This window comes from Castor canadensis, chromosome 1, assembly GCF_047511655.1.
Source record: "Castor canadensis chromosome 1, mCasCan1.hap1v2, whole genome shotgun sequence".
NCBI classification, from domain to species: Eukaryota; Metazoa; Chordata; class Mammalia; order Rodentia; family Castoridae; genus Castor; species Castor canadensis.
Genome location: NC_133386.1, coordinates 194,919,241 through 194,942,532, shown reverse-complemented (window position 1 = coordinate 194,942,532; position 23,292 = coordinate 194,919,241). Strand labels below are relative to the sequence as shown.

At 35.5% G+C, this 23,292-nt stretch overlaps 1 protein-coding gene across 1 annotated transcript; it reads left to right on the top strand.

The window, feature by feature from the left end:
• Window positions 1-2,374: 2,374 nt before the first annotated feature.
• Window positions 2,375-10,420, top strand: LOC109679129 (olfactory receptor 5B12-like). Its single transcript, XM_074061433.1, has 2 exons — window positions 2,375-2,386; window positions 9,452-10,420. The coding sequence occupies exons 1-2, from the start codon at window positions 2,375-2,377 to the stop codon at window positions 10,418-10,420; spliced, it is 981 nt and encodes a 326-aa protein (XP_073917534.1).
• Window positions 10,421-23,292: the final 12,872 nt, after the last annotated feature.

The window sequence follows — 23,292 nt, the reverse complement described above, 5'->3', positions numbered from 1 at the left end:
CGGGGTTTATCAATTATAGAACAGGCTCCTCTAGATGGATATAAAGCACCGCCAAGTCCTTTGAGTTTTAAGCTGTTGCTAGTAGTTCTCTGGCAAATATGTTTGTCGGGTTTGCATATTTAGGTTTATGGCTAAGCATAGTGGGGTATCTAATCCCAGTTTGGGTCTTAGCTGTCATGTTATCAGATTTGTTAAGATTACTTTCCTAAGTTATTTTTTCTTTAGCTGTAGCTTTTTACGCCCTAGGTAAAGTTTATTCTTATTGAGGATCAGAAATTCTTAAACACGCTTTACGCCGGGGTTTATTAGTTTGGGTCTATCGTATGACCGCGGTGGCTGACACGAGATTTACCAACCCTTATAGTCAGTGTAACTTAGTCAAACTTTCATTTATTGCTTAATTTTTATCACTGCTGTGTCCCGTGGGGGTGTGGTGAAGCAAAGCGTCTTTAGCTACAAATTTTGTATGCTTGATGCTTGCTCCTTTTGGTCTGTTAGACTTAGAGGGCATATTCACTGGGGCACAGAGATTTGCATGTGTAATTTCACTGAAAACTAATAAAAAAGCTAGAACCAAACCTTTATTTGTTTATGGGATTATGCAATCCATCTAGGCATTCTCAGTGCCTTGCTTTGATATATAAGCTACATTAACTTTTGTATTTGAGGTTATTTTCTTCTTTTATGTGGTTAGTTATTTTAGGTATCTTACTAGTATGTAGGGAGGGAGTATGGAGTTGGATCATGTGGTGGCTGGATTTGTGTGTTGTGTGATTTAATTTACGAGATACTTAGATGGCACATTAATAAATTGAACATATAAAATAAAAGATGAAAATATGGGGTTTATGGGTGGATGTGTGTATAAAAGTTTGTTAGTGGAACATGTTTCTTGTTTTTGGGGTTTGGCAAGAGTTAGTCATGGGGGTGAGGGGGTTGCCTATAGATATGTGTATACGTGTATATGTGTATGCGTAATGTGTGTATTTATATATATGGCATTTTAGCCATATCTAATGCCTGTGTTGAACAAATTCTCCTGACAAACATGCTGTTGTAACTTCTTAGCATAAAGACCACAGAATTCATAAGAGTATTGGTTTTTGTCTGCATTATTTCTGGAAGCATTAGGAGGGAAAAATGAACTCAATTTCCCCTAAATTATTAACTGTAACACTCACTTACAATAAGACACTGAACTCAGTCAACATCAAAGTGAAAGGAAATTCTTTCAAGTGAGGTCAGAGAAATGAAATAATCATTTGTCACTCACAGGTTCAGTCAGGCACAATGAAAGCAACAGGTCAGATGGAGTTTCTATCAATTAAAAATTGATCTCTGGAACTGGCGTCAGTTGGTAATGATACACTTGTGAGGACTGGCTTCTGCTAGGATATCAGTTTTCTCTTCCTCTACCAGGGATGGTTTTAGAGGAGTCATAAAATACTTATCCAATTAAATAAATTAAAATTATTAAGTAAGTATGTGAATTAATAAGACAATGTGTGATTGGATGATTGCACATGTGAGTAATAAATGAATGAGCAAATTGATACAAAATAAAACTGAGATTGAACAAATGAATCAGCACTAAACTGTGTCCCTAATAACTGATTTCAGGATTAAAGAGTTGCTTGTTCTATATGTGTAGTGAGAAGACATCTCTTAGATCACCCCACAGTATCTTCTCTTTCCTTTTCCCATTGAAGTTTAAACCATGAACCTTTTCACTAAGCCCAAAGCTTGTATCTCAGCAGATAGTTAGCTGAGCCCCTGCAGGTTTCTGGGCCATCATGAAATTCAGAAAATAAAAACTAATCAAGTTTGAATCAAAGGAATCAAGACAATAATGTTCAGAACCCCTGCAAGGAGCTAGAATTACAAGTGTGAATCACCAGTGGCCTGCTGGAACTTTAAAAATTTCAAAACTTTAAAAATATTCAAAATACTGCTTAACAAGAACAGACATGGAAGACACAAATGAATATCTAAGAGACAGGCAAGATAGAATGTAAGATTCCAATCATGACCTACTAGGAATTTCAGAAAGAAATACCAACAACAGAAGAAAATAATTGTGAAAATTGAAAATTACTAAGAAGTTGGAAAATTAAAGAAACATATAACATCTCTTCCTAAAAGACCACAGCTATGTTTGAGGTACTTTCTGCATGTATGAATATGGAACAGTGAAGGCCATCAAAATCATTTCAAGAAAGAGAAGAGGAGAATAATGAATGGATGAACTAAACTGGGCTACTATATAAAATGGAAATGTCATGATGAAACCCCTGAAGAAATATTATGTACTTATAAAAGAGATTCAAAAGACTATAAGAATATTATGAAATACAGGTCACACCAAGGGGAGGTCATGCACAAACAGGTAGGGAAACTAGGAACTTGAATAGGGTTGATGTATACACTATTCAAGAATGAATATGGAAATCTTAAACTGACTGAAACTTCCATAAGAAAGGAGTAAGGTAGAATTAAGAAAATTAGAGGAAATAAACCAAGTGGAATTATAATACATATATACATGGAAATATCACAAGGAAACTCACTGTTTAGCTACCTTTATCTCAAGCTAAGTAGTCAAGTTTTTGTTTTATCTTATCCCTTTTTTCTCTCCTAAAAAATCAGAGAACAAGTCAGCAGAACAAGCCCTGCACCAGGGGGAGGGCTGGCAACATTGGCAGGGGAGTTTTGGGGGAAAGGGGGTAGAGGGTGAAATATGGTGCAATAAAATGTGTACACATGTAAGTAAATGCTAAAATTATACCTTTTGAAACTACTCCAGAAATCAGGGGAGGGAGAGATGAAGGAGAATGGTTGGGGGATGAATTCATGCATGATACATTTGATGCATTGTAATAACCTTTGTAAATGCCACAATGTACCCCCATCCAGCACAATAAAGGGAGAATAAAGAAAATACTTCATTACAAAAAAGGGCTGATGGAGTAGCTCAAGGTGTAGGCCATGAGTTCAAACTCTAGTACTGCAAATAAAACCAAAAAGACTACACAAAATTCTTAGAGAGATAAAATTTTTAAATCAGTACTTATGCATAACATTATAAACCCAGAAAAGTCAAAGTGAAGGGAAAAATTCCTGAGAGATAACATACAAAGTAATAATAATTAAACTGACAGATACTTCACATACAAATCATAAAAGTTAGCAGACATTGGATTTCTGTCTTTCAAAGAGCTGAGGAAAATTGAATGCCAATCCAGATTTTCTATTCTTACATAAACTAGCATTCTGGTGTGCTGACATAATGAGAGCATCTTTAGGTACACAGGGATTGCATGGTAATTTATAATCCACAGGGGCTGAATATAGAGAATACATTGCAGCATGAGTGAAAATGGGTAGTTCTTATTGTGGAGTGTAGAAGAGATAATGGAACAATCTTGGCTCATGTGCCACTCTCTATCTTTTTTTCTCCCTCTCCATATATTGTTGGGATAATAGAGGAAAATCAGTTTCTGTAAAGGGAATATGTATGAGATCAGGTCCCTCAGTCATAACCTCAGAATCACAGATTTGAGATCCAGAAGTTTATTTTACTGGTACATAATTTGGACCGTAAGCCAGAGAATGGAAGTAAACCAACACTGCATTTCATTATATGTCTGAGCAGAAAAGGGGCTCAATCTTCCTGGGGTCTGTTCTTAACACCATCTGCAGTCCAATTTCATACAAATGGCATAATTTCATTCTTTTTATGCTAAATATAATTCAAGTATATATAGGTACATTTTATACATATATGTATATATTTGAATATGGTTATAACGTGTTAGAATATGATAGAAGAGAACATATTTGAATTTGGATATGCATCCCTAGATTGATTTCATAGCCTGGATGTTGTGAGCAGTGTTATAATAATCATGGCTGTCCAGTATCTCAAAGGTAGGTGGAGTTTGATTCTTTTAGGTATATACCGAGAAGGTACAGCTGGATCATATGGTGGCTCTATTATTAGATTTTTTTTGAGGAAAGATACACAAAAGTTTTGGTTACATGTAAAAATATTGTTTATAAGATATTTATAACTTTCTATATTAAAAAAGAATAAGCCTTAAGGAAATAATGCCCAAAAGTAAAAACTTAAACTGAAAGAAGTAGAAGGAGGTAAATGAAAACTAGAGCAAATCAAGTCGAATGGAATGCAGAAAAAAGATAATGAAAATCAGCAAAACCAAAGATGATTCTCTAGAAAGATCACCCAAAGCAACAAACTTTTCAGACTAATCTTGCCAAAAGAGAGAAAACCTAAATTACAAAACTCATTAATTAAACTCAAAATATAGCTACTGACTTTATAGAAATAAGATCAATTACAGCCAGGGTCATGGCTGAAGTCTATAACCCTATCTACTTGGAAGGTGGAAATCAGGAGGATTGCAGTTGGAGGCCAGCAAGTACAAAATGTTCACAAGATCCCATCTCAATCCACCCTGGGTATGTTGGCAAGCACCTGACATCCTAGCTATGCAGGAGGTCATGGATATGAGGATAATAATCCGGGTCAGCCTGGATCTAAAGCAAGATGCTATCTCCAAACTAACCAAAGCAAAAATGACTGAGGTAGGTAGTGAACACCTACCTAGCAAGTGTGAGGTCCTGAGGTCAACCCCAAGTACGGCAAAATAAAAAAAGTAAAGGAAAAAGATCAATTACAATAGAATATGCTGCACAATTGAAACCAAATACATGGAGTAACAGAGGTGAAATAAACAAATTTCTGGAACATGTACACTAGCAAAACTGAGTCTAGAAAAAGAAAACATATGAATATACTGGTAACAAATGCAGAAATAATTAAAAATTAATAACTTCCTAGAAAGAGAATCCCAGGAACAAGTGGCTTCCCTGGAGAATTTTCCCAGGAATCATTCCATAGTCACATAAAATTATAACACATAAGAAACAGTGAGGATCTATATTACATTCCAATGGGTGCTGCTGAAATTACCGCACATTTGAAATGTACAATGGCTGCACTTTTCTTTCACAGTTGTAGAAACCAGAGGGCTGAAATCATCTCAATGAGCTGAAATCAATGGTGTGTCACACCATTGACACAGTCACTCCATGACTCTAGTGCACACTCCATCTATTGCTTATTCCATCCTACAGTGACTGCAGCATCCCACAACTTAGGTCAGATCACTTTTGGGTTGCGTCTCTCCAATTTTGCCTATGGTTAAATTTTTCTAACTCCATTTTAATAAGAACACATGGAGTTGATTTGGGGGCACAGTGGATGGTCTCTATTTGTTAAAATCCTGACCTTAGTCACATCTTCTTTGTCCTTGTACAACACAGACAGAATCATTGAGAGGTTTCTCAATTAGGAAGCAGATGTTTTTGAGTGGCATTACAGAGACTGCCACAGTGTGGTATGGCTACACTCTACCATGTGTTTGAACATTCTCTATAAATACCAAATGATTTTAAAATTAAACAATCATTAAATAATAATTAGCAATAATACTAACAGGCAAACTGTCACGATAAATACAGAACTGAATGTGTTATACCACACTACTGCCAGAGTAATGATATAAAGATCCTAGGATATTCACACTCAATATTACAAACACTGTGGTGCTGGGACTGCTGTTTCATAGGAGTGACTATTTACAAATGCAGATGCAAACCATGGGTAGGTGTGGTGTACTATGTTGATCAAAAACATCAAAAGTAAAGGCATGAAGGTCGTGCTTAGTATCAGCACATAGAATATGCAAGTACCTTAGGTTTCCTCTAGCAAATATTTTCATTCTTATATTCTACATAGAAATTTAGAATCATTCAAATTTATTGTATAATATTTGTGTAGCAATAATTACTAAAAATGCAAAATACATGAATAGCTAGTATTTTGATTTTAACTTATCTAGGAATTTTAGTGTGTCCTTGTTAGATGTGTTCCTTGCAAGATAATTGCACATCAGTAAGAAAATTATTGGAAGGTTTGAAGTGATCTACTTGATGAGATTGCTAGGAAGCACCCAGTCATGCACTGACAACCATGTTTGAATAGAACACACTTCCTGTTCTCATAGTTCACATGCCATGTAAATAAGAAATAAGAAAATACATTGCAGGTAAACATTGATAAAACTATGAAGAATATTATAGTTTGAGGAGACCATTTCTGCCAGGTGTAGAGTACTTTCTAAAGGTAGTCAGGGAATGATGAATGATAGGTTAAATGGAGTGACAGGATTCTTCAATGGGAACAGCAGATGCAAAGGCCCTGTGGCATGAACAACTGGAGTCATAAAAAAGTGGCAAGAAAATCAGTGAAAAAAACAATAGTGAAATGAGACTGTAGCTCAAATATAGTAAATAAAATCAAGGTTCAACATTACAGGACCAAAAATTTGCAGAAAGAAAAACACATTATTGCTTGCTTATAAATTAATAAACAGTCTGCATGTGAATATGCTTTAATGCTTTTATTTTTCCTGAATTTTTTTCTACTCTATTTTATAATCTTGAAAGTGAGAATAAGAATAAATAATATTTATATTTATCTACCTCTTAATATGTGCCACACATCATGCTCACTTTGTCATCTCATTTCATGATCATGAGTCTTCTCTGAGAGACACACAATATGACTGTCCATTTCCTTGCAAGCGATATGCTGAGGTTTGTAGAAATTAAATAACTTGCAAGAGTCATAATGCAACAGGTTGTAGGGGCAGGATTTTAAACTGGTCAAGTGACCACATACTCAAACTTTAACAACTAAACTTCACTTCATTGATAACACACAGATAAGTCTACCCTGGAGTGTGGGATCACAGGTGACTCTGTAGGAAAAAAATGGGACCCATCTCCTTAATATATAAAAATGACTTATTCATCATATGTAACCATAACACTACTGCACATTAGGAAGACTGGATCTAAAAATAAGGTATTCTGTATTTTAAGTAACTAGAAGAGAGTATTTTGACTGTTATTGTGGTAGAAATGATAAATGTTTGATATGAGGAATATGCTAATTATCCTGATTTACACAATGATCATTATACAATGTAAACATACATAATAATGTAACATCATACCCAATAAATATATGTAATTATTATATGTTAACAAAAACTTAAAAGTACGTGTCAGAAACATCATTATTTTATTTTTTAAAAAAGAAGGGGAAAAAAACTATCCAAGGTATATTTGTAGACCTTGATAAAGATACACATAAAAAAGTTTGTGTGACATTTCGATACCACTTCAGCAACAGATTTGGGGAGTAATTTAAATTTATCCTGTCTTGACTAAGTCTGGCTGATCTGATAATGGGAGGCTCTTTTCCAAAGGTTCTGTCCCCCAATATATCATAAGCACGGTCAGTTAAAACACAAACACTATGCGCTGCTATCTCTTTCAAGGTCAGGATGGAAGAGCCAGTGTGGGACCAGGAGGCTCCAGGCACAACTGCTCACATGGCCCTCTTTCCTCAGAGATTTGTGTGCATGGCGCTGTCTCTGCCTTGATATTTGAAAGAACACAAGCCAAGATTGTCTTCCACAAGCCACAACTGTACAGTTCAGGGAAGAGATTCTCAAGTAAGATTCTTTCCAGGATGTAGACTTTGGACAAAGGGCTGGACATGAAGGTTTTCCACATCACCTCCTTTATATCCTCGTTTGTCTGTTCCTAGGACAGCAGTAAGTGTTATAAAAATGTGCAACATAGCTAGTTAGAATTGTAAGAGACAAGAGAGTGTCTAAATATTTTTTGTTTTACAAGAGAAAACAAAAAATGGAAAAAGGATAGTCAGGAGACAAAGGCAAGGGGTGTGAGACTGAATCAAAAAAATGAGTAAGAACAAATTTATCTCAAACAAAAACAAAAGTACTGGGAGTGTAGCTCAAGTGTTAGAGTACTTGCCGAGCATATTTAAGACCTTGGGTTCAATCCACAGAACTACAAAATTACCAGACAAAAGAAGTTCAGAAAGATTAAAAAGCAACATCATAGACCTTATCTTATTAATCACCTGCCCTCCTGGTCCACTGCTGTATGGCATCCAGACGTCCATTCTCATTACACTCAAGGTCTTCGAAAGGGAGACCACCATCATAATTTTCTTGTAGGCCTAAGGAATAGCACTGCAGAGACAATAGCCCCGTTCAGAATATTGGGTTTTTAACCTTTGCCTCATCCATTTGACCATCTTAAATGATATACTAGAAATACAGAAAAGTAATGGTTCCAACTACTTGATTTTAAAATGTCAGTATTTACATGGTTTTCAAATAACTTTCATATTCATCATCACATAAGAATAGGATAGATTATGAGGGAGTGGGCATAATATTTTCACCTTGGCTATTCTAAAAGAAAAGAAAAGGGCTATGACATTTCATTCATTGAATATGAAGGATATTAGTCCAGGAGAAATGAGTGTAACCCATTCCAGAGTCAGAAGTGCCTCTCATACTCTAACGTCAGTAGCACATTTAGCTGTCTCCTGAGCCACCACTGGAGGTATGTCCAACCAGTTGAATTATCCACTATGACTTAGTTGAGTTGCTATAGGTGAACAAATATCTTTCTTTCTTCCACTAGTCTCTCTCCACAAAAGTAAAGCAAAACTGTGGGTGATGACAGGAAATGGATAACATCATCATCACTGAAAAATAAAACCCATGATTAAAGAGAACGCAACAAAAGTTTGGATTCAGCCTTTTGGAAAAAGCTGTTCCTTTAGTTTCTGAGGTACTGAGAGATTTCTCAACATCACTAATAATGTGCCATGTAGGTCATGCAGTTTTCTATAAGAGCCAATGATTAAAGAGAAGCATCCACTTAAGGGCTGTCTTAGATTAGAGAGAAAGGAATGAGTCCTTAGACCAACGCCTCATCACTCCTTATCTTCAGCTAGTTAGAAAAATGTGTCCAGGGTCCTTCAGGGATGGAAGACAAGTATGACAGGTTTTATAACCATCATATAATGCAGCATGTCCACAGGCTCCTGCACTGAGCTTTCTGCTGATTATGCTTTCATTGTACATTTTAGATAACAGTTTTTCTCTAAATAACTTTCTTTGTAAGATATTGCAAGCAGTGCAAAAGAGTCCTATGTGGTTTAGTGTAATAAAGCACATGCTATACCAGAAAAAGTGAATTGAGTTCCAGAGTCGCAATGTGCACATCTTACGGCAGCTGTTATGTTCCAGTACCTAGCTGTACCACATCAGAATGAATGACCTCAACCAACCCAACCCCGAACACCATCCAGTCCAGCTTTTTTCACAGACTCCTGTACTGGACAGGGGACTAACAAATGAGAAAGAGGCCTTGGTCACATTTCAAACACCATGGTGGTGTTCAACTACCATCAATTTTCTTTTCTTCTCTTGTTCTAGGTTCATGCCATGAGAATTTCCAAGTGATTTTGATGGAGAATATTTCAGAAATGACTGAATTTGTTCTTGTAGGGTTAACAGATGTCCTAGAACTACAAATCCCTTTATTTATCATCTTCACTGTCATTTACTTCATCATTCTTGTTGGGAACCTTGGGATGATCGTGTTGATTCTGTTGGACTCCCGTCTCCACACTCCGATGTACTTTTTCCTCAGTAACCTCTCCCTGGTGGACTGTGTTTATGCCTCGGCTGTCACTCCTAAGGTAATGGTGGGGTTTCTCACTGGAAATAAAATCATATCCTATAATGTTTGTGCTGCTCAGATGTTCTTTGCAGCTTTTATCATTATTGAAGCTTTCCTCCTGGCCTCAATGGCTTTTGACCGCCATGCAGCTGTGTGCAAGCCCCTTCATTACACTACAACCATGACAAATACTGTGTGTGTCCTACTTGTTGCTGGTTCCTACATCATTGGACTCGTACAATCGTCTATCCATGTTGCCTTCACTTTCCATCTCTCTTTCTGTCATTCCAATGTGATTAATCACTTTTTCTGTGACATTCCCCCTCTGCTAGCTATTTCTTGCTCTGATATCTACACAAATGAAATTTTGCTTTTTACATTGGCAGGATTCAATGTAGTTTTCACTCTCTTTGTTATCTTGATTTCTTACTTGTTTATTTTTGTTGCTATCCTGAGGGTGAATTCAGCTGAAGGACAGAAGAAGGCCTTCTCTACCTGCACATCTCACCTCACCACTGTTTCCATCTTCTATGGGACCACTATCTTCATGTATTTACAACCAGGTTCCAGTCATTCCATGGACACAGACAAAATGGCATCTGTGTTTTATACTACGATCATCCCCATGCTGAACCCTCTGGTCTACAGCCTGAAGAATAAAGAGGTCAAGAGTGCATTCAAAAAGTTGTTGAAAAAGCAAAGTATTCATTGCACACAGTCAATTAATTGTATTTTCGAAATCATGCAAAACTTTCACTAGACCTCTATTAACTAAAAATATGTTAATTAAAATTATTGCTTATTTTTAACTTCTCTGTACTGTCCTTTCATTCAATAGACCTCTTCCCTTATATGACTAGGTTAGAGGAAATTTTGGTTGTAAATTGCCAGAAGTAGAATTTTAAGTTCAAGATTCCCATTAGTATTGCACAGAGCACCACACTATTGGTGTAAAGTGCTTTGCAGACAAGCCTCACATATGTAATGATACCAGAGTTATATTTTTAATTATTAGAGCTTAAAATGATGCCATGATTCTCATACACAGGGTATAGCCAGAGACACTTCTGTTCTTAAAAGTCACCTTTAGAGACTGACAAAAATCAAAATCACAGCATCTATCCAAGGTAATCTTATTTCACGTATTTGAGGTGAAGCACACAGTCTATAGTTTGACCTGTTATTACCCACATCTTCAAGGAGTTCCAGTGGTGTGTTTGACAAATAAGGGATAGTATATAATCTAAATTTATTGAGTACTTGAATTTCTAGAAATCAAAGATAAAGTTCACTAACAAGAATGCTGACACAAGCGTATATTTGCAGGACCTGGGAGGCGGAGGCAGAAGAATCGAGTGTTTAAGTCCAGCTGGTACTATTAAGAGAGATGCTGTTTGAAAAAAAAGAGTAACAACAAAAAATTGAGTTAGAGAATAAGAACTCATCTAAAAGTATATCCACATCTATTCCTCACCTGAACTATAGATAGCATGTTAGCCATATCTAATACCTGTGTTGAACAGCAAGTTCTCCTGACAAATATGTTTTTGTAACTTTTTAATAAAAGGACTGCAGATTTTGTAAGAGTGTAAATTTTTATCTGGATTATTTCTGGAAGTGTTAGGAGGGAAAAATGAGTCCAATATCCTCTGAATTATTAACTGTACACTGACTTACAAGAATACACTGAACTCAATCAAGATCAAAGTGAGAGGAAATCCTTTCAGGTGTGGTCAGAGGGATGAAATAATATCCCTGGTCACTCACAGGTTCACTCAGGCACAATTAAAGCAACAGGTAGAATGGAGTTTCTATGAGTTAAAAATAGATCTCTGGAACTGACTTCTAATGATAATTATACACTTGTGAGGACTGGCTTCTGCTGGATATCAGGATATCAGTCCTCTCTTCCTCTATTAGGGTTGGTTTTAGAGGACTCACAAAATACTTATCCAATAAAATATATTAAAAATTTTAAATAAGTATGTGAATTAATAAGATAGTGTGTGAATTGATGATTGCATGTGTGAGTAAATGAATGAGCAATTTGAGACAATGCAGCACTGACATTGAGCAAATGAATCAGCACCAAACTAGATCCCTAATAACTGATTGCAGGATTAAAGACTTGCTTGTTCTATATGTATAGTGAGAAGACATCTCTTAGATCACCCCACAATATTTTCTCTTTCCTTTTCCAATTGAAGTTTAAACCATGTACCTTTTCACTAAGCCCAAAGCTTGTATCTCAGCATAGTTAGCTGAGCCCCTGCAGGTTTCCGGACCATTCTGAAATTCAGAAAATAAAAACTAATCAAGTTTGAGTCAAAGGAATCAAGACAATAATGTTCAGAACCCCTCCAAGGAGCTAGAATTATAGGTATGAATCACCAGTGTGGCCTGCTAGAATTTTTTAAAAATTCAAAACTTTAACAATATTCAAAATATTGCTTAACAAGAACAGACATGAAAGACATGAGTGAAGATTTAAGAGACAGGCAAGATATTGTGTAAGGCTCCAACAATGACCTACTAGGAATTTCAGAAAGAAATACCAACAGGACAAAATAAATGTCAAAATTCAAAATTGCGAAGAAGTTGGTAAATTGAAGAAATGTATAGCCTCTCTGCTTGAAAGACCACACTATGGATGAGGTAATTTTTACATGTATAAAAATGGAACACCAAAACCTGCCAAACTCATTTCAAGAAGGGGAAGAAGGAGAATAACGGATGCATGAACCAAACTCACCTACTATATGTATAGAATCCTCGTAATGAAACCCCTGAATAACTATCATCTACTAATAAAGATTTTTAAAAGACTACACTAAATTTTTAGAGTGATAGAATTTTAAAACAGCATTTATACGTATCATTATCAACCCAGAAAAGTCAAAGTGAAAGGAAAAAATTTGTGAGCGGTAACATACAAAGTTATAATAATTAGACTGACAGATACATCACATACAAATCATAGAAGTTAGCAGACATTGGATTTATGTCCTTCAAATAGCTGAGGAAAATTGAATGCCAATCCAGATTTCTTTACTCATATAAACTAGCATTCTGGTGTGCTGACATAACAAGGGCATCTTTAGGTACACTGGGGTTTCATGGTGAGTTACTATGCCCAGGGCCTGAAAACAGAGAATGCATTGCAGCAAGAGTGATAATGGGTAGTTCTCTTTGTGGAGCGTAGAAGAGACAATGGAACATTCTTGGTTCATGTGCCACTCTCTATTGTGCTGTTCTTCCCCTCTCTATTTAGTGGGGATAATGAGGAATAATAAGTTTCTGTAGAGGGAAGTTCTATAATCTGGGAATATCTATTCAGTCAGGTCCCTCAGTCATAGTCTTAGAATCACAGATTTGAGATACAGGAGTTTATTTTACAAGTAACAACAGAAATCATTGGTAGGGAAATTGGACAGTAGGTCAGAGAATGGAAGTAAACCAACACTGCATTGCATTATATGTCTGAGAAAAAAAGGGGCTCAATCTTCTTGGGGTCTTTGATTAAAGCTATGGAACAGCATTGTGAACAAACAAGGAGGATACAATAAAAAATGGCCTCTTTAGCCTTGTGTTGGAGTTTTGGGGCCAATACTGCTATTTTTGGATGTGCTGAAATTTTAGGAAATATGTCATGGCTAGAAGAAGCAGTTCACTGAGGGTATGTCCTTAGGGGAATATAGCTTGCTCTGAGTGCTTTTTTTGTATTCTGTTACCATGTTTTGTCTGACACGAGGCAAGGTGCTTTACTTCACTGCATGTTCCTTGCCATAATATTGCACAGTTGAAGAAACATATGGACAAAAATAATGTGGAAGAGGTATTTGAGATTCCTGTTCCTTTAACATACAGAACCCAACCTGGGGAGAAACCTGAGGAAATGCTCTAGAATGTATAAATATATTATATTTATCAATGGAAATGCTAGACTGTGTTCCAATATTCACTCTTTTTTTTCCACTTGCATTTGAACTGAGGGTCTACATCTTGAGCCAGGCCACCAGCCATTTTTTATTTTGGGTTTTTTTGAAAAGTGTTTATGTATGTAAGCAAGGAGGGAAAATTTCAGTGTGTTCCTGTTTCATTTAGATACATTAAAGAATTCACTCTGGAGAGCAACATTTGTGTGGTGGCAATGTGGGAAGCTTCTAGTCACTCCATTTCCTTTCACAGACATTACAGAAATCATACTGGAGAGAAATTGTATTTCCGTAAGCAATGTAGAGAAGTCTTTCATCATTCCACTTAATTTACAAATATGAAATAACTCATGATGGATAGTAACCCTAAATAAGGAATGTGGGAGGATTTCTAATGACATCATCTTTCCAGTAGACATGAAAATCCCCACTAGAGAAAAGTATTATGAATGTATAGTGAACATGAGTTCTTCTAGTCATCATGGTTCAAGTCACAGATATAAAAGAACAAAGTATGCATCTAAGTTATTTAGGAAGTCAAAACACCAGGCTCCAGGATAATCAAGACAAAAGTTGCCAAGTCTGTATTTCAAAAATAAGTTTGGTGTGGTGGTTCATGCCTGTTATCCCACATACTCAAGAGGTGCTTGTAGGATTGTGGTTCAAGGCCAGCACTCCAAAGTTAGTGTGGGAAACTATTTGAAGACATTCTAAGTAAAACAAAAGGTCCTGGATCATAGCTCAAGAGGTAGAGTGCTTGCCTAGCAAGTGATGGGATTTGAGCTCAACCCCCTGTACCGAGAAGGAAGACAAAAAAGAAAGAAGGAAGAAAGGAAGGAAGGAAGGAAGGAAGATAGAAAGGAAAAAGAAAGGAGGAAAGGAAGGAAGGAGGAGGGAGGAAGGAAAGAAGAAAAGACACAAAAAATTGACTAGTAGGGCTGGTGGAGTGGCTCAAGTGGTTGAATGCCTGCCTAGAAAGCATGAGGCACCAGTGCCACCAAAAAAATTGACTAGAAAAGATGTGCAATAGTCCTCAGTCTAAGTACAGGAGTGCACAGTTGATCAAAATCCTGTGATTAAAATATACAAAATTACCTATTGTGATGAATAATTTCAAAGTTGTGCAAAAATTCCTCATGCAGTAGAAGCTTATAAGAATAAGCACTATCATGATGCAAGGTAATTTGTGAAGAATGCTTCAGAAAAATAAACATGAGGAAATGCTCTAAAATGTATAAATATATTGTATTTATCCATGTGCAGTGCAAGACTGTGTTCTGATATTTTCTTTTTTAGGGGAGCACTGGGATTTGAACTCAGAATCTACACCTTGAGCCACTCCACCAGCCCTTCTTTTGCGTTGGGTTTTGTTGAGAAGTGTTTCAAGAACTATTTGCCTGGACTGTCTTTGAATTGTGATCTTCATGATCTCTGCCTTCTGAAAAGCTAGGATTGCAGGTGTGAGCCAGAAGTACCTGACCAATACTCACTCTTTCAAAACAAAAACATTGTGGCAACTTATGTTCACTTATGTTCTGTTTAAGCAATAGTGTGTCTGTTTAATAGATTCTTTTTAAATCAAATCAGAAAACTCTTTTCTCCCTACAACTCAAATCACTTTAAAACCCATGAGTGAATTAATTTTTGTAACATTGAATTCTATCAATTTTTAGGTATGTTTAAGTTATTGCTATTAATGAGCCATTGGAAAATAAGTTTTTGGCTTTTTTGAGATTTTCCTGTTGGTTTCGTGTGAGAGGTTTTTACACATATGCTGTATTTATTATTGAAAATATATTTTAAATAGATTCTATAATTTTGACCTTCCATTTGTGTTTTCTTGAAACAAGATGACTGTATATTTTTAGTGTTTCTTTTTATTAGTGAATTAATGTAAAAATAATGGGTTTTGAATATGTTATTTTCATTTATGTATACAATATTCTTTTTCTTATTTACACCATTATTCACTATGACACTATCTTGTTGCCTTACTCTTCCGCTGGATGCATTACTATTTCCTTACACACCCAATTATATTGTCATCTTATTAGATCTATACTTTATATATATATATATATATATATATATTAGTGAAAAATATAACATTTGTCTTCTGACTCTGGAATATTTTTCTTAACACCATTTGCAATTCCATCTGTTTTCCTACAAATGGCATTTCTTCATTCTTCTTTATGACAAAATATAATTAATATACATATTTACATTTGAATATGGATAATATGTGTTAGAATATAATAGAAGAGAACATATTTGAATTTGGATATGTATACCTAGATTGATTCCATAGCCTAGATGTTGTGAGCAGTGTTATAATAAACATGGCTGTGCAGTATCTCTAATGAGGGTGGAGTTTGATTCCTTCAGGTATGTACACAGAAGGCAGAGCTGTACCATGTGGTGGATCTATTTATAGATTTTTTTGTGCAAAGATACACAGAACTTTTGATTACTTGTAAAAATACTGTTCATAAGATATTTATAAAAAATAAAAATAAGAATAAAGCCTTAGGGAAATAATATCCAAAAGTAAAAGCTTAAACTGAAAGAAGCAGAAGGAAGTAAATGATGACTAGAGCAAAGCAAACCAAATGGAATACAGAAAAATTATAGAGAAAATCAACAAAATAGAAGATGATTCTGTGAGAAAAAACTCAAGTTAGCAAAGTTTTCAGACTAATCATGAAAAAAAGAAAGAAAACCTAAATTAAAAAACTGTTACTGCAATCCAAAATATAACTACTGACATTATAAAAATAAGAACAATTACAGTCAGAGTTAGTGGTTCAAGCCTGTAATCCTAGCTACATTGAAGGTGGTGATCAGGAGGACCACACATCTATGCCAGACTGGACAAAATGTTCATAAGGACACATCTCAAACAATGGCTGCATGTGATGGCATGCACTTGTCATCCTGGCTATGCAGGAAACCACAGATATGAGAATAACAATCCAGGACAGCATTGATCTAAAACAAGATGCTAAACTAACCAAAGCAAATAGGACTGGGGCATGGCTCAAGTGGTAAAGCATCTACCTAGCAAGTGTGAGGTTCTGAGCTCAACCCCAAGTACTGCCAAGTAAAACAAGGAAAAGGAAAAAGAACCATTACAATAGATACTCTGAAAAACTGAACACCATAATATTGTGTAACAGAGATGAAATGTATAAGTTCTTGGAAATATATACACTAACAAAACTGTGTCTAGAAAAAGAAAACATATGAATATACTTCTAACAACTGAAGAGATACAATTAAAAATTTTAACTCCCTAAGAAGGAAAATCCCAGGAACATGTGACTTCCCTGGAGAATTCTCTCAGCACATATTACATACTGACATAAAATTATAGCACAGAATAAGCAGTGAGGATCTATATTATATTCCAATGAATGCTGCAGAAATTTACTGCACACCTGAACATGCACAATGGCATGTACTTATTATTTCACAGTTCTAGAAACCAGAGGCCTGAATTCATCTCAATGAGCTGAAATCAATGGTGTTTCAGGCAAGGTCTCTCCATGCCTCCAGTGCACACTCCATTTCTTGCTGATTCCATCCTATAGTGACTGCAGCATCCCACAATTCAAGTCACATCACTTTCAGGTTGTTTCCCTCCCCTTTTGCCTACGGTTAAATTTTTCTAATTCCATTTTATAAAGACACATGGGGTTGACTTGGGGACACAAAGGATGATTTCTAATTGTTAAACTCCTTACCTTACTCACATCTTCTTTGTCCTTTTACACCACAGAGGGGATCCTTGAATGGTTTCTAACTTAGGAAGCAGATGTTTTTGCTGGACATTATAGAGACTGCCACAATATGGTATGGCAACTCTCTGTCCTTTCTTTGAACATTTTCCATAAATAGCAAATAAGTTTAAAATTAAACAATCACTAAATGATAATAATAAGTACTTCTAACAGGAAAACTGTCACCATTAATAGAGAACTGAATATTTCATACCACACTACCACCAGAGGAATTGCATAAACACCTTACCATATTCAATATTACAAATACTGTGGTATTGGGACCTCCTGTTTCTTAGGAGTGACTTAGGAGTGACATGGCAGCACAAACCTGTGGGTAGATTTGGTATACTATGTTGGCTCCTCTACCCCAAAAGTAAAAGCATGAAGATTGTGCTTAATATGACCATATTGAATGTTCAAGTAACTTGTGTTTCCTCTAACAAATACTTTCATGTTTGCATTCCACATGAGAACTCAAAATCATTCCAATTTGTTGTATAATCTTTGTTTTTTCTAAATTTTTTATTAGGATATACTCATTATATGGGGGGATTAATGGTGAGAATTCCAATTAGACTTATATTGTACATGATTTACATTTTCCTCATTGTCTCCCCCTCAATCCCTTCTCTGCCCCACATAAAGCAATTACAAGAGGTTTCTTAGTTGTTTCATAAAGGTATATGAAGTCCATCTACCATATACCATCACCTTAATCTCCTTAATTCACTTTCTCCCCTCCCACTATTATCCTCCCACACATACTTTACCTAGTTTACAGTGTGTTTTTCATTATTAGTATTTAAAGCTGATGTTCAAAGGGGTGTCTCAATGTTTGCCCACTTGGGTAAACTTTACTTTGATCCATTCAACCCATTCCATTAATCTCCTTTATCCCTTTACCTCCCACCCTCCATTTTCAACAGCTTTCAACACACTCTATTATATCCTCTGCCTTCACTGTTGTTATGTTTTACGATATTACTGATGCTCTATCATTCTCTTTTCCTTTCCTTCTCTCCCAGAGTTCCATAGAGTAGTTCCACTGTTACAAACATGTTCTACATGTGAGTTTGTATATTCTTGTTTTATGTATATGTTTATCTTCTGGATGTATCTTCCACATATGAGAGAAAACTTGTGGCCTTTGAATTTCTGAGCTTGGCTTAGTTCACTTAACATGATGTCCTCCAATTGCTTCCTTTTACCTTAAAACCACATGTTACTATCCTTAGGCTGAGTAAAACTCCATTGTATATATAAACCACATTTTCTTTTTTTTTTCTTTTATTATTCATATGTGCAAACAAGGCTTGGTTCATTTCTCCCCCCTGCCCCCACCCCCTCCCTTACCACCCACTCCAGCCCCCTCCCTCTTCCCCCCACCCCCTCAATACCCAGCAGAAACTATTTTGCCCTTATCTCTAATTTTGTTGTAGAGAGAGTATAAGCAATAATAGGAAGGAACAAGGGGTTTTGCTGGTTGAGATAAGGATAGCTATACAGGGCATTGACTCACATTGATTTCCTGTGCGTGGGTGTTACCTTCTAGGTTAATTCTTTTTGATCTAACCTTTTCTCTAGTTCCTGGTCCCCTTTTCCTATTGGCCTCAGTTGCTTTAAGGTATCTGCTTTAGTTTCTCTGCATTAAGGGCAACAAATGCTAGCTAGTTTTTTAAGTGTCTTACCTATTGTTATTGCCCTTGAATTTGGCCATTCTGACTAGGGTGAGATGAAATCTAAGAGTTGTTTTGATTTGCATCTCTTATAACCAGGGAAGTTGACCATTTCTTCATGTATTTCCTGTCCATTTTTACCTCTTCCTTGGGGAATTCTCTGTTTAATTAATGTACCAATTTCTTCATTGGGATGTTGATTCATCTAAGGTTGAATTTTTTGAGTTCTGTGTAGATTTTGGATATTAGTCCTTTATTGGATGCATAGCTGGCAAAGATTTTCTCCTCTTCTAGGGACTGTTTCTTTAATCTAGTAACTGTTTCTTTTGTTGGGCCGAAGCTCTTTAGTTTGATGCAATCCCATTTGTTCATTCTTTCTCTTAGATGCTGAGTCTTTTGAGTTCTACTTAGGAAGTCATTCCTTATACCTATAGGTTCCAATGTATTTCTTACTACTTCCTGGAATTGTTTCAAAGTTTCAGGCCTTATATGTTAAGGTCTTTCATCCAGTTTGAGTTGATTATCACAATATCTTACTTCAAACTATACTACAGGACCATAAAAATAAGAACAGCATGGTACTGGCCCAAAAAGAGACAGAAAGACCAATGGATCAGAACACCCATACATAAATGCAGACATCTATCTACAGCCAACTGATATTTGACACAATGGAGAAAACACATCTTCTTCAACAAATGTTTATGGGAAAAGTGGATATCCACATGTAGAAGACTGAAACTAGATCCCTGTCTTTCACCCTTTACTGAAAACTGGACTTTTAATACATTCATGTGGCAATTCTTAAATATAAATTCTTCTTCTTATCCAAAGTCATATTTTTTGTTTTCTGTGGATATGATTGTTTATTTAATAAGTTTTATAATTTTTAAAATAGCATACTCTTGGTCACATATGATCTGATACCTTGGTTACTCTCCTCTCAGACAGTTAGCAGATTCATGTTTTTCTACAGTAACATTTCCATGAAATACCTTAAATCTATCATTCTCCTTGCCTCTATATGTTATAAAGAATTGGTAGCTGCATCCAGGGACCACTAAATTATCTGAATTAATCTCTCATCTCAGGATCCTTAATTTAATGTCAACCTCAAGCTAATGTCATGTAAGGTATTATTATAGCTTCTAAATATTAGGTTCTGATAATTTGGGGAATATTACTTAGACAACTACAGATTTGTATCTCGCTTATGCTATTACATGTCGTCTCACAAATTGTATAATAAATGGAGATCTCTCCATCTATATGTTATTCAAAATCACCTGCTGATGAAGGCATTGCCATCTATATATACATATGTCAGAGTGATAAGTCTGATGATTTCCATAGTAGGAGTGAAGACAACTGGAATTTTACGTTACTTCAACAAATATAGCAGTAGTATTGATGCAGTAATATTCATAATAACAATTAATAATAATAATGTTCTTCCCATAGCTCATTATCACCATCCCTTGCATATACTGCCTGGCAGGAAACGGGGCTAGAAGATGTAGGGGAACAGGTGAATTATTTCTGTACCACTATTTTTGTGGCCCATACCGTATCAAATTTTACAAGTAATCGGTGATAATATGAAATCCACAGAGCCCCTGAGAGGTGGTAGTGTTGTGCTGTATTTTGCATATATGTCATGGACCAATCCTGAAAATCCTGTGAGGATGTTATTTTCACCTTGGCTAAAACACAGAGGAAGGTTGAAGAGAGCAAAAGAGTTACTAAAATTTTAGTCGTAGTAAGCTAAAGGCAGAGAGCCATTGTGTAGTGACATCAATTTCCATAGGAGAAAAGGGTGATAAGTCTGTTTGATGATGTGGACTAATATGTACTATGCAAATGAAAGGATAAATTTATCACTTTTGTTGAAAAAAGTCATTCGCAGGCCTGAAATATCATGGTAACATATATATGCATTAAAGAACCAAAAATGTGCTAAGGAGATTTCCTGAGATATGTTAGAAAAGTACCAAAAAAGAAATTAAAATCTAAAATTTCACATATGAATAAAAATATGAAACAATTTGAACTGGTTACTATTAGAATGTCAAAGTGAAAGATACTTTCTGAAAACAATTTGGCAATTTCCTATTCAAATAAACAACCACTTGCCACTTCACAAATCAACCTGGCAGCCAAGTATTTAAATTGTATAATAGGCAAAATGACTTGGATAAAAACAATATGATGCTAGGGATTTTAGGTGGGAAAATCAGTTACAAAGGGAGACTCAGATAAACTGGACTAGTTGACTGTAGCAGTGATTACATGACCATATGCTTGAAAAAATCCTTAGAACTGCAAATTTTAAAATATGGTTTTATGGTATAGAAATTATGCCCTAATTTTAACATTTTTCAGAGTAAGAAATAACAAGTAATACAAAAATTTGTGTGCCCAAAACAATAACCAACTTGATTCCCCACTGATAATTTAATTGCTTCTTCCCCAGAAAGTAGGGCTGCAGCTGCAAATAGTCACAGGAGGGAATTCTCCAGAGCTCTTCAATTCTGTATAATTCTCTCCCAATCTCCATTTAAAAGCCATGAAAACCTACTATGATTCCACATCATTTCATTTTAATGATTATAGATTACATGGGATGCTTCATTGGCAATTACTTTTCACTAGAATGATAATCATTGTTAGGAAACATATTCTCTGACCTGCGAATTTGCTGTGAGCCTTCATCCATGGTCAGTGAAAGTATACAAGGATAAAAGCTACATTGATAAACTTTTAATGGATAACTTCTAGAGATTTTCACATACTTCTTTTATTTGTTCTTTTTAGACACAATCTATGAATTATCTGACATATGTTACATCATCAGTTTGTTTTAAAAATTCGGAGAAAGTGACCTACTCCTCTATGAAACAGAAAAAAATTTATTATAAATTTATAAATTAATCCATATAAACCTTTCCTCCTCCATTTTTCTCTGCTTTTGAGAGCTTGGAACATTATGACCACTGCCAGAGAGGGAGAGTGCATTTCTGTAATCATATTTCATTAATGTTCCATGGATGATTTAGGATTTCTGAATGATTAATTTAGGTTGATGTATTTTTCTCCAAAAAACTGGTAAGTTTCTGTATTCCATATACATTGTTATTAAGAAGTGCAATTCATATAAAGGCAGGTAGACATCTATACTTGAGTTGTTTAAAAAGTGAAAGAGATGGCATCAACACTTTTATGGAAAATTTAGGTAAATCTATGGGATAAAGATCTAAACTTTCATCACAAGGTATTCAGTGGTTATCAGGATATATCATAATTGTTTCTGCAAAAAATTTAATAAATGACATTGTGATTGATTACCTGTTAACTTTCTTTTTTTAAATATTTTTACCTAACATAGATTAGGAAATAAGCAAAGTAAACACATGAAAGAATATTGAAGCAATCCGTTAAACAAGAAAAAATGATCTAAATGAATTAACATGCTTGAGCCACACTTCAATTTTTTCCCAAGTCATAAATTATTGAGAGTTGACATTGAATGCACATCTATACTGTCTAGAGGATTTCTTGGAATTTGAACAAAAGTATCAGCTTGTACAAAGATCTAGAGAAGTGAAAGCAGATAGGCGTTATCTACATTAGACATTTTGTCAAGATATCAAATACTGTATACCTCAGTTAACAAATGCATACAAATTTTAAATGGAGTACTTTACCAATTAAAATCTGGCATATTCAGCAGTATGTAATACTCTATATACCTAATTCACCAAAATTGGGTTTCAAGCTCATGCTTATATCGAGAAAATCTTTTTTTTTCATTTTTCTTTTATTATTCATATGTGCATACAAGGCTTGGTTCATTTCTCCCCCCTGCCCCCACCCCCTCCCTTACCACCCACTCTGCCCCCTCCCTCTCCCCCCCCCAATACCCAGCAGAAACTATTTTGCCCTTATTTCTAATTTTGTTGTAGAGAGAGTATAAGCAATAATAGGAAGGAACAAGGGTTTTTGCTGGTTGAGATAAGGATAGCTATACAGGGCATTGACTCACATTGATTTCCTGTGCGTGGGTGTTACCTTCTAGGTTAATTCTTTTCTAGAAAATCTTAAAGACCAAGTTGTTGTGGGAATCAAAGAATTTATATTCTATTAAGATATTTAGATATTTAGATATTAATTCAATTATTTTTTGAACTAATACTTTTTTCTCATGGATGCAGAGCATCTTGTGATTCTCACATAACA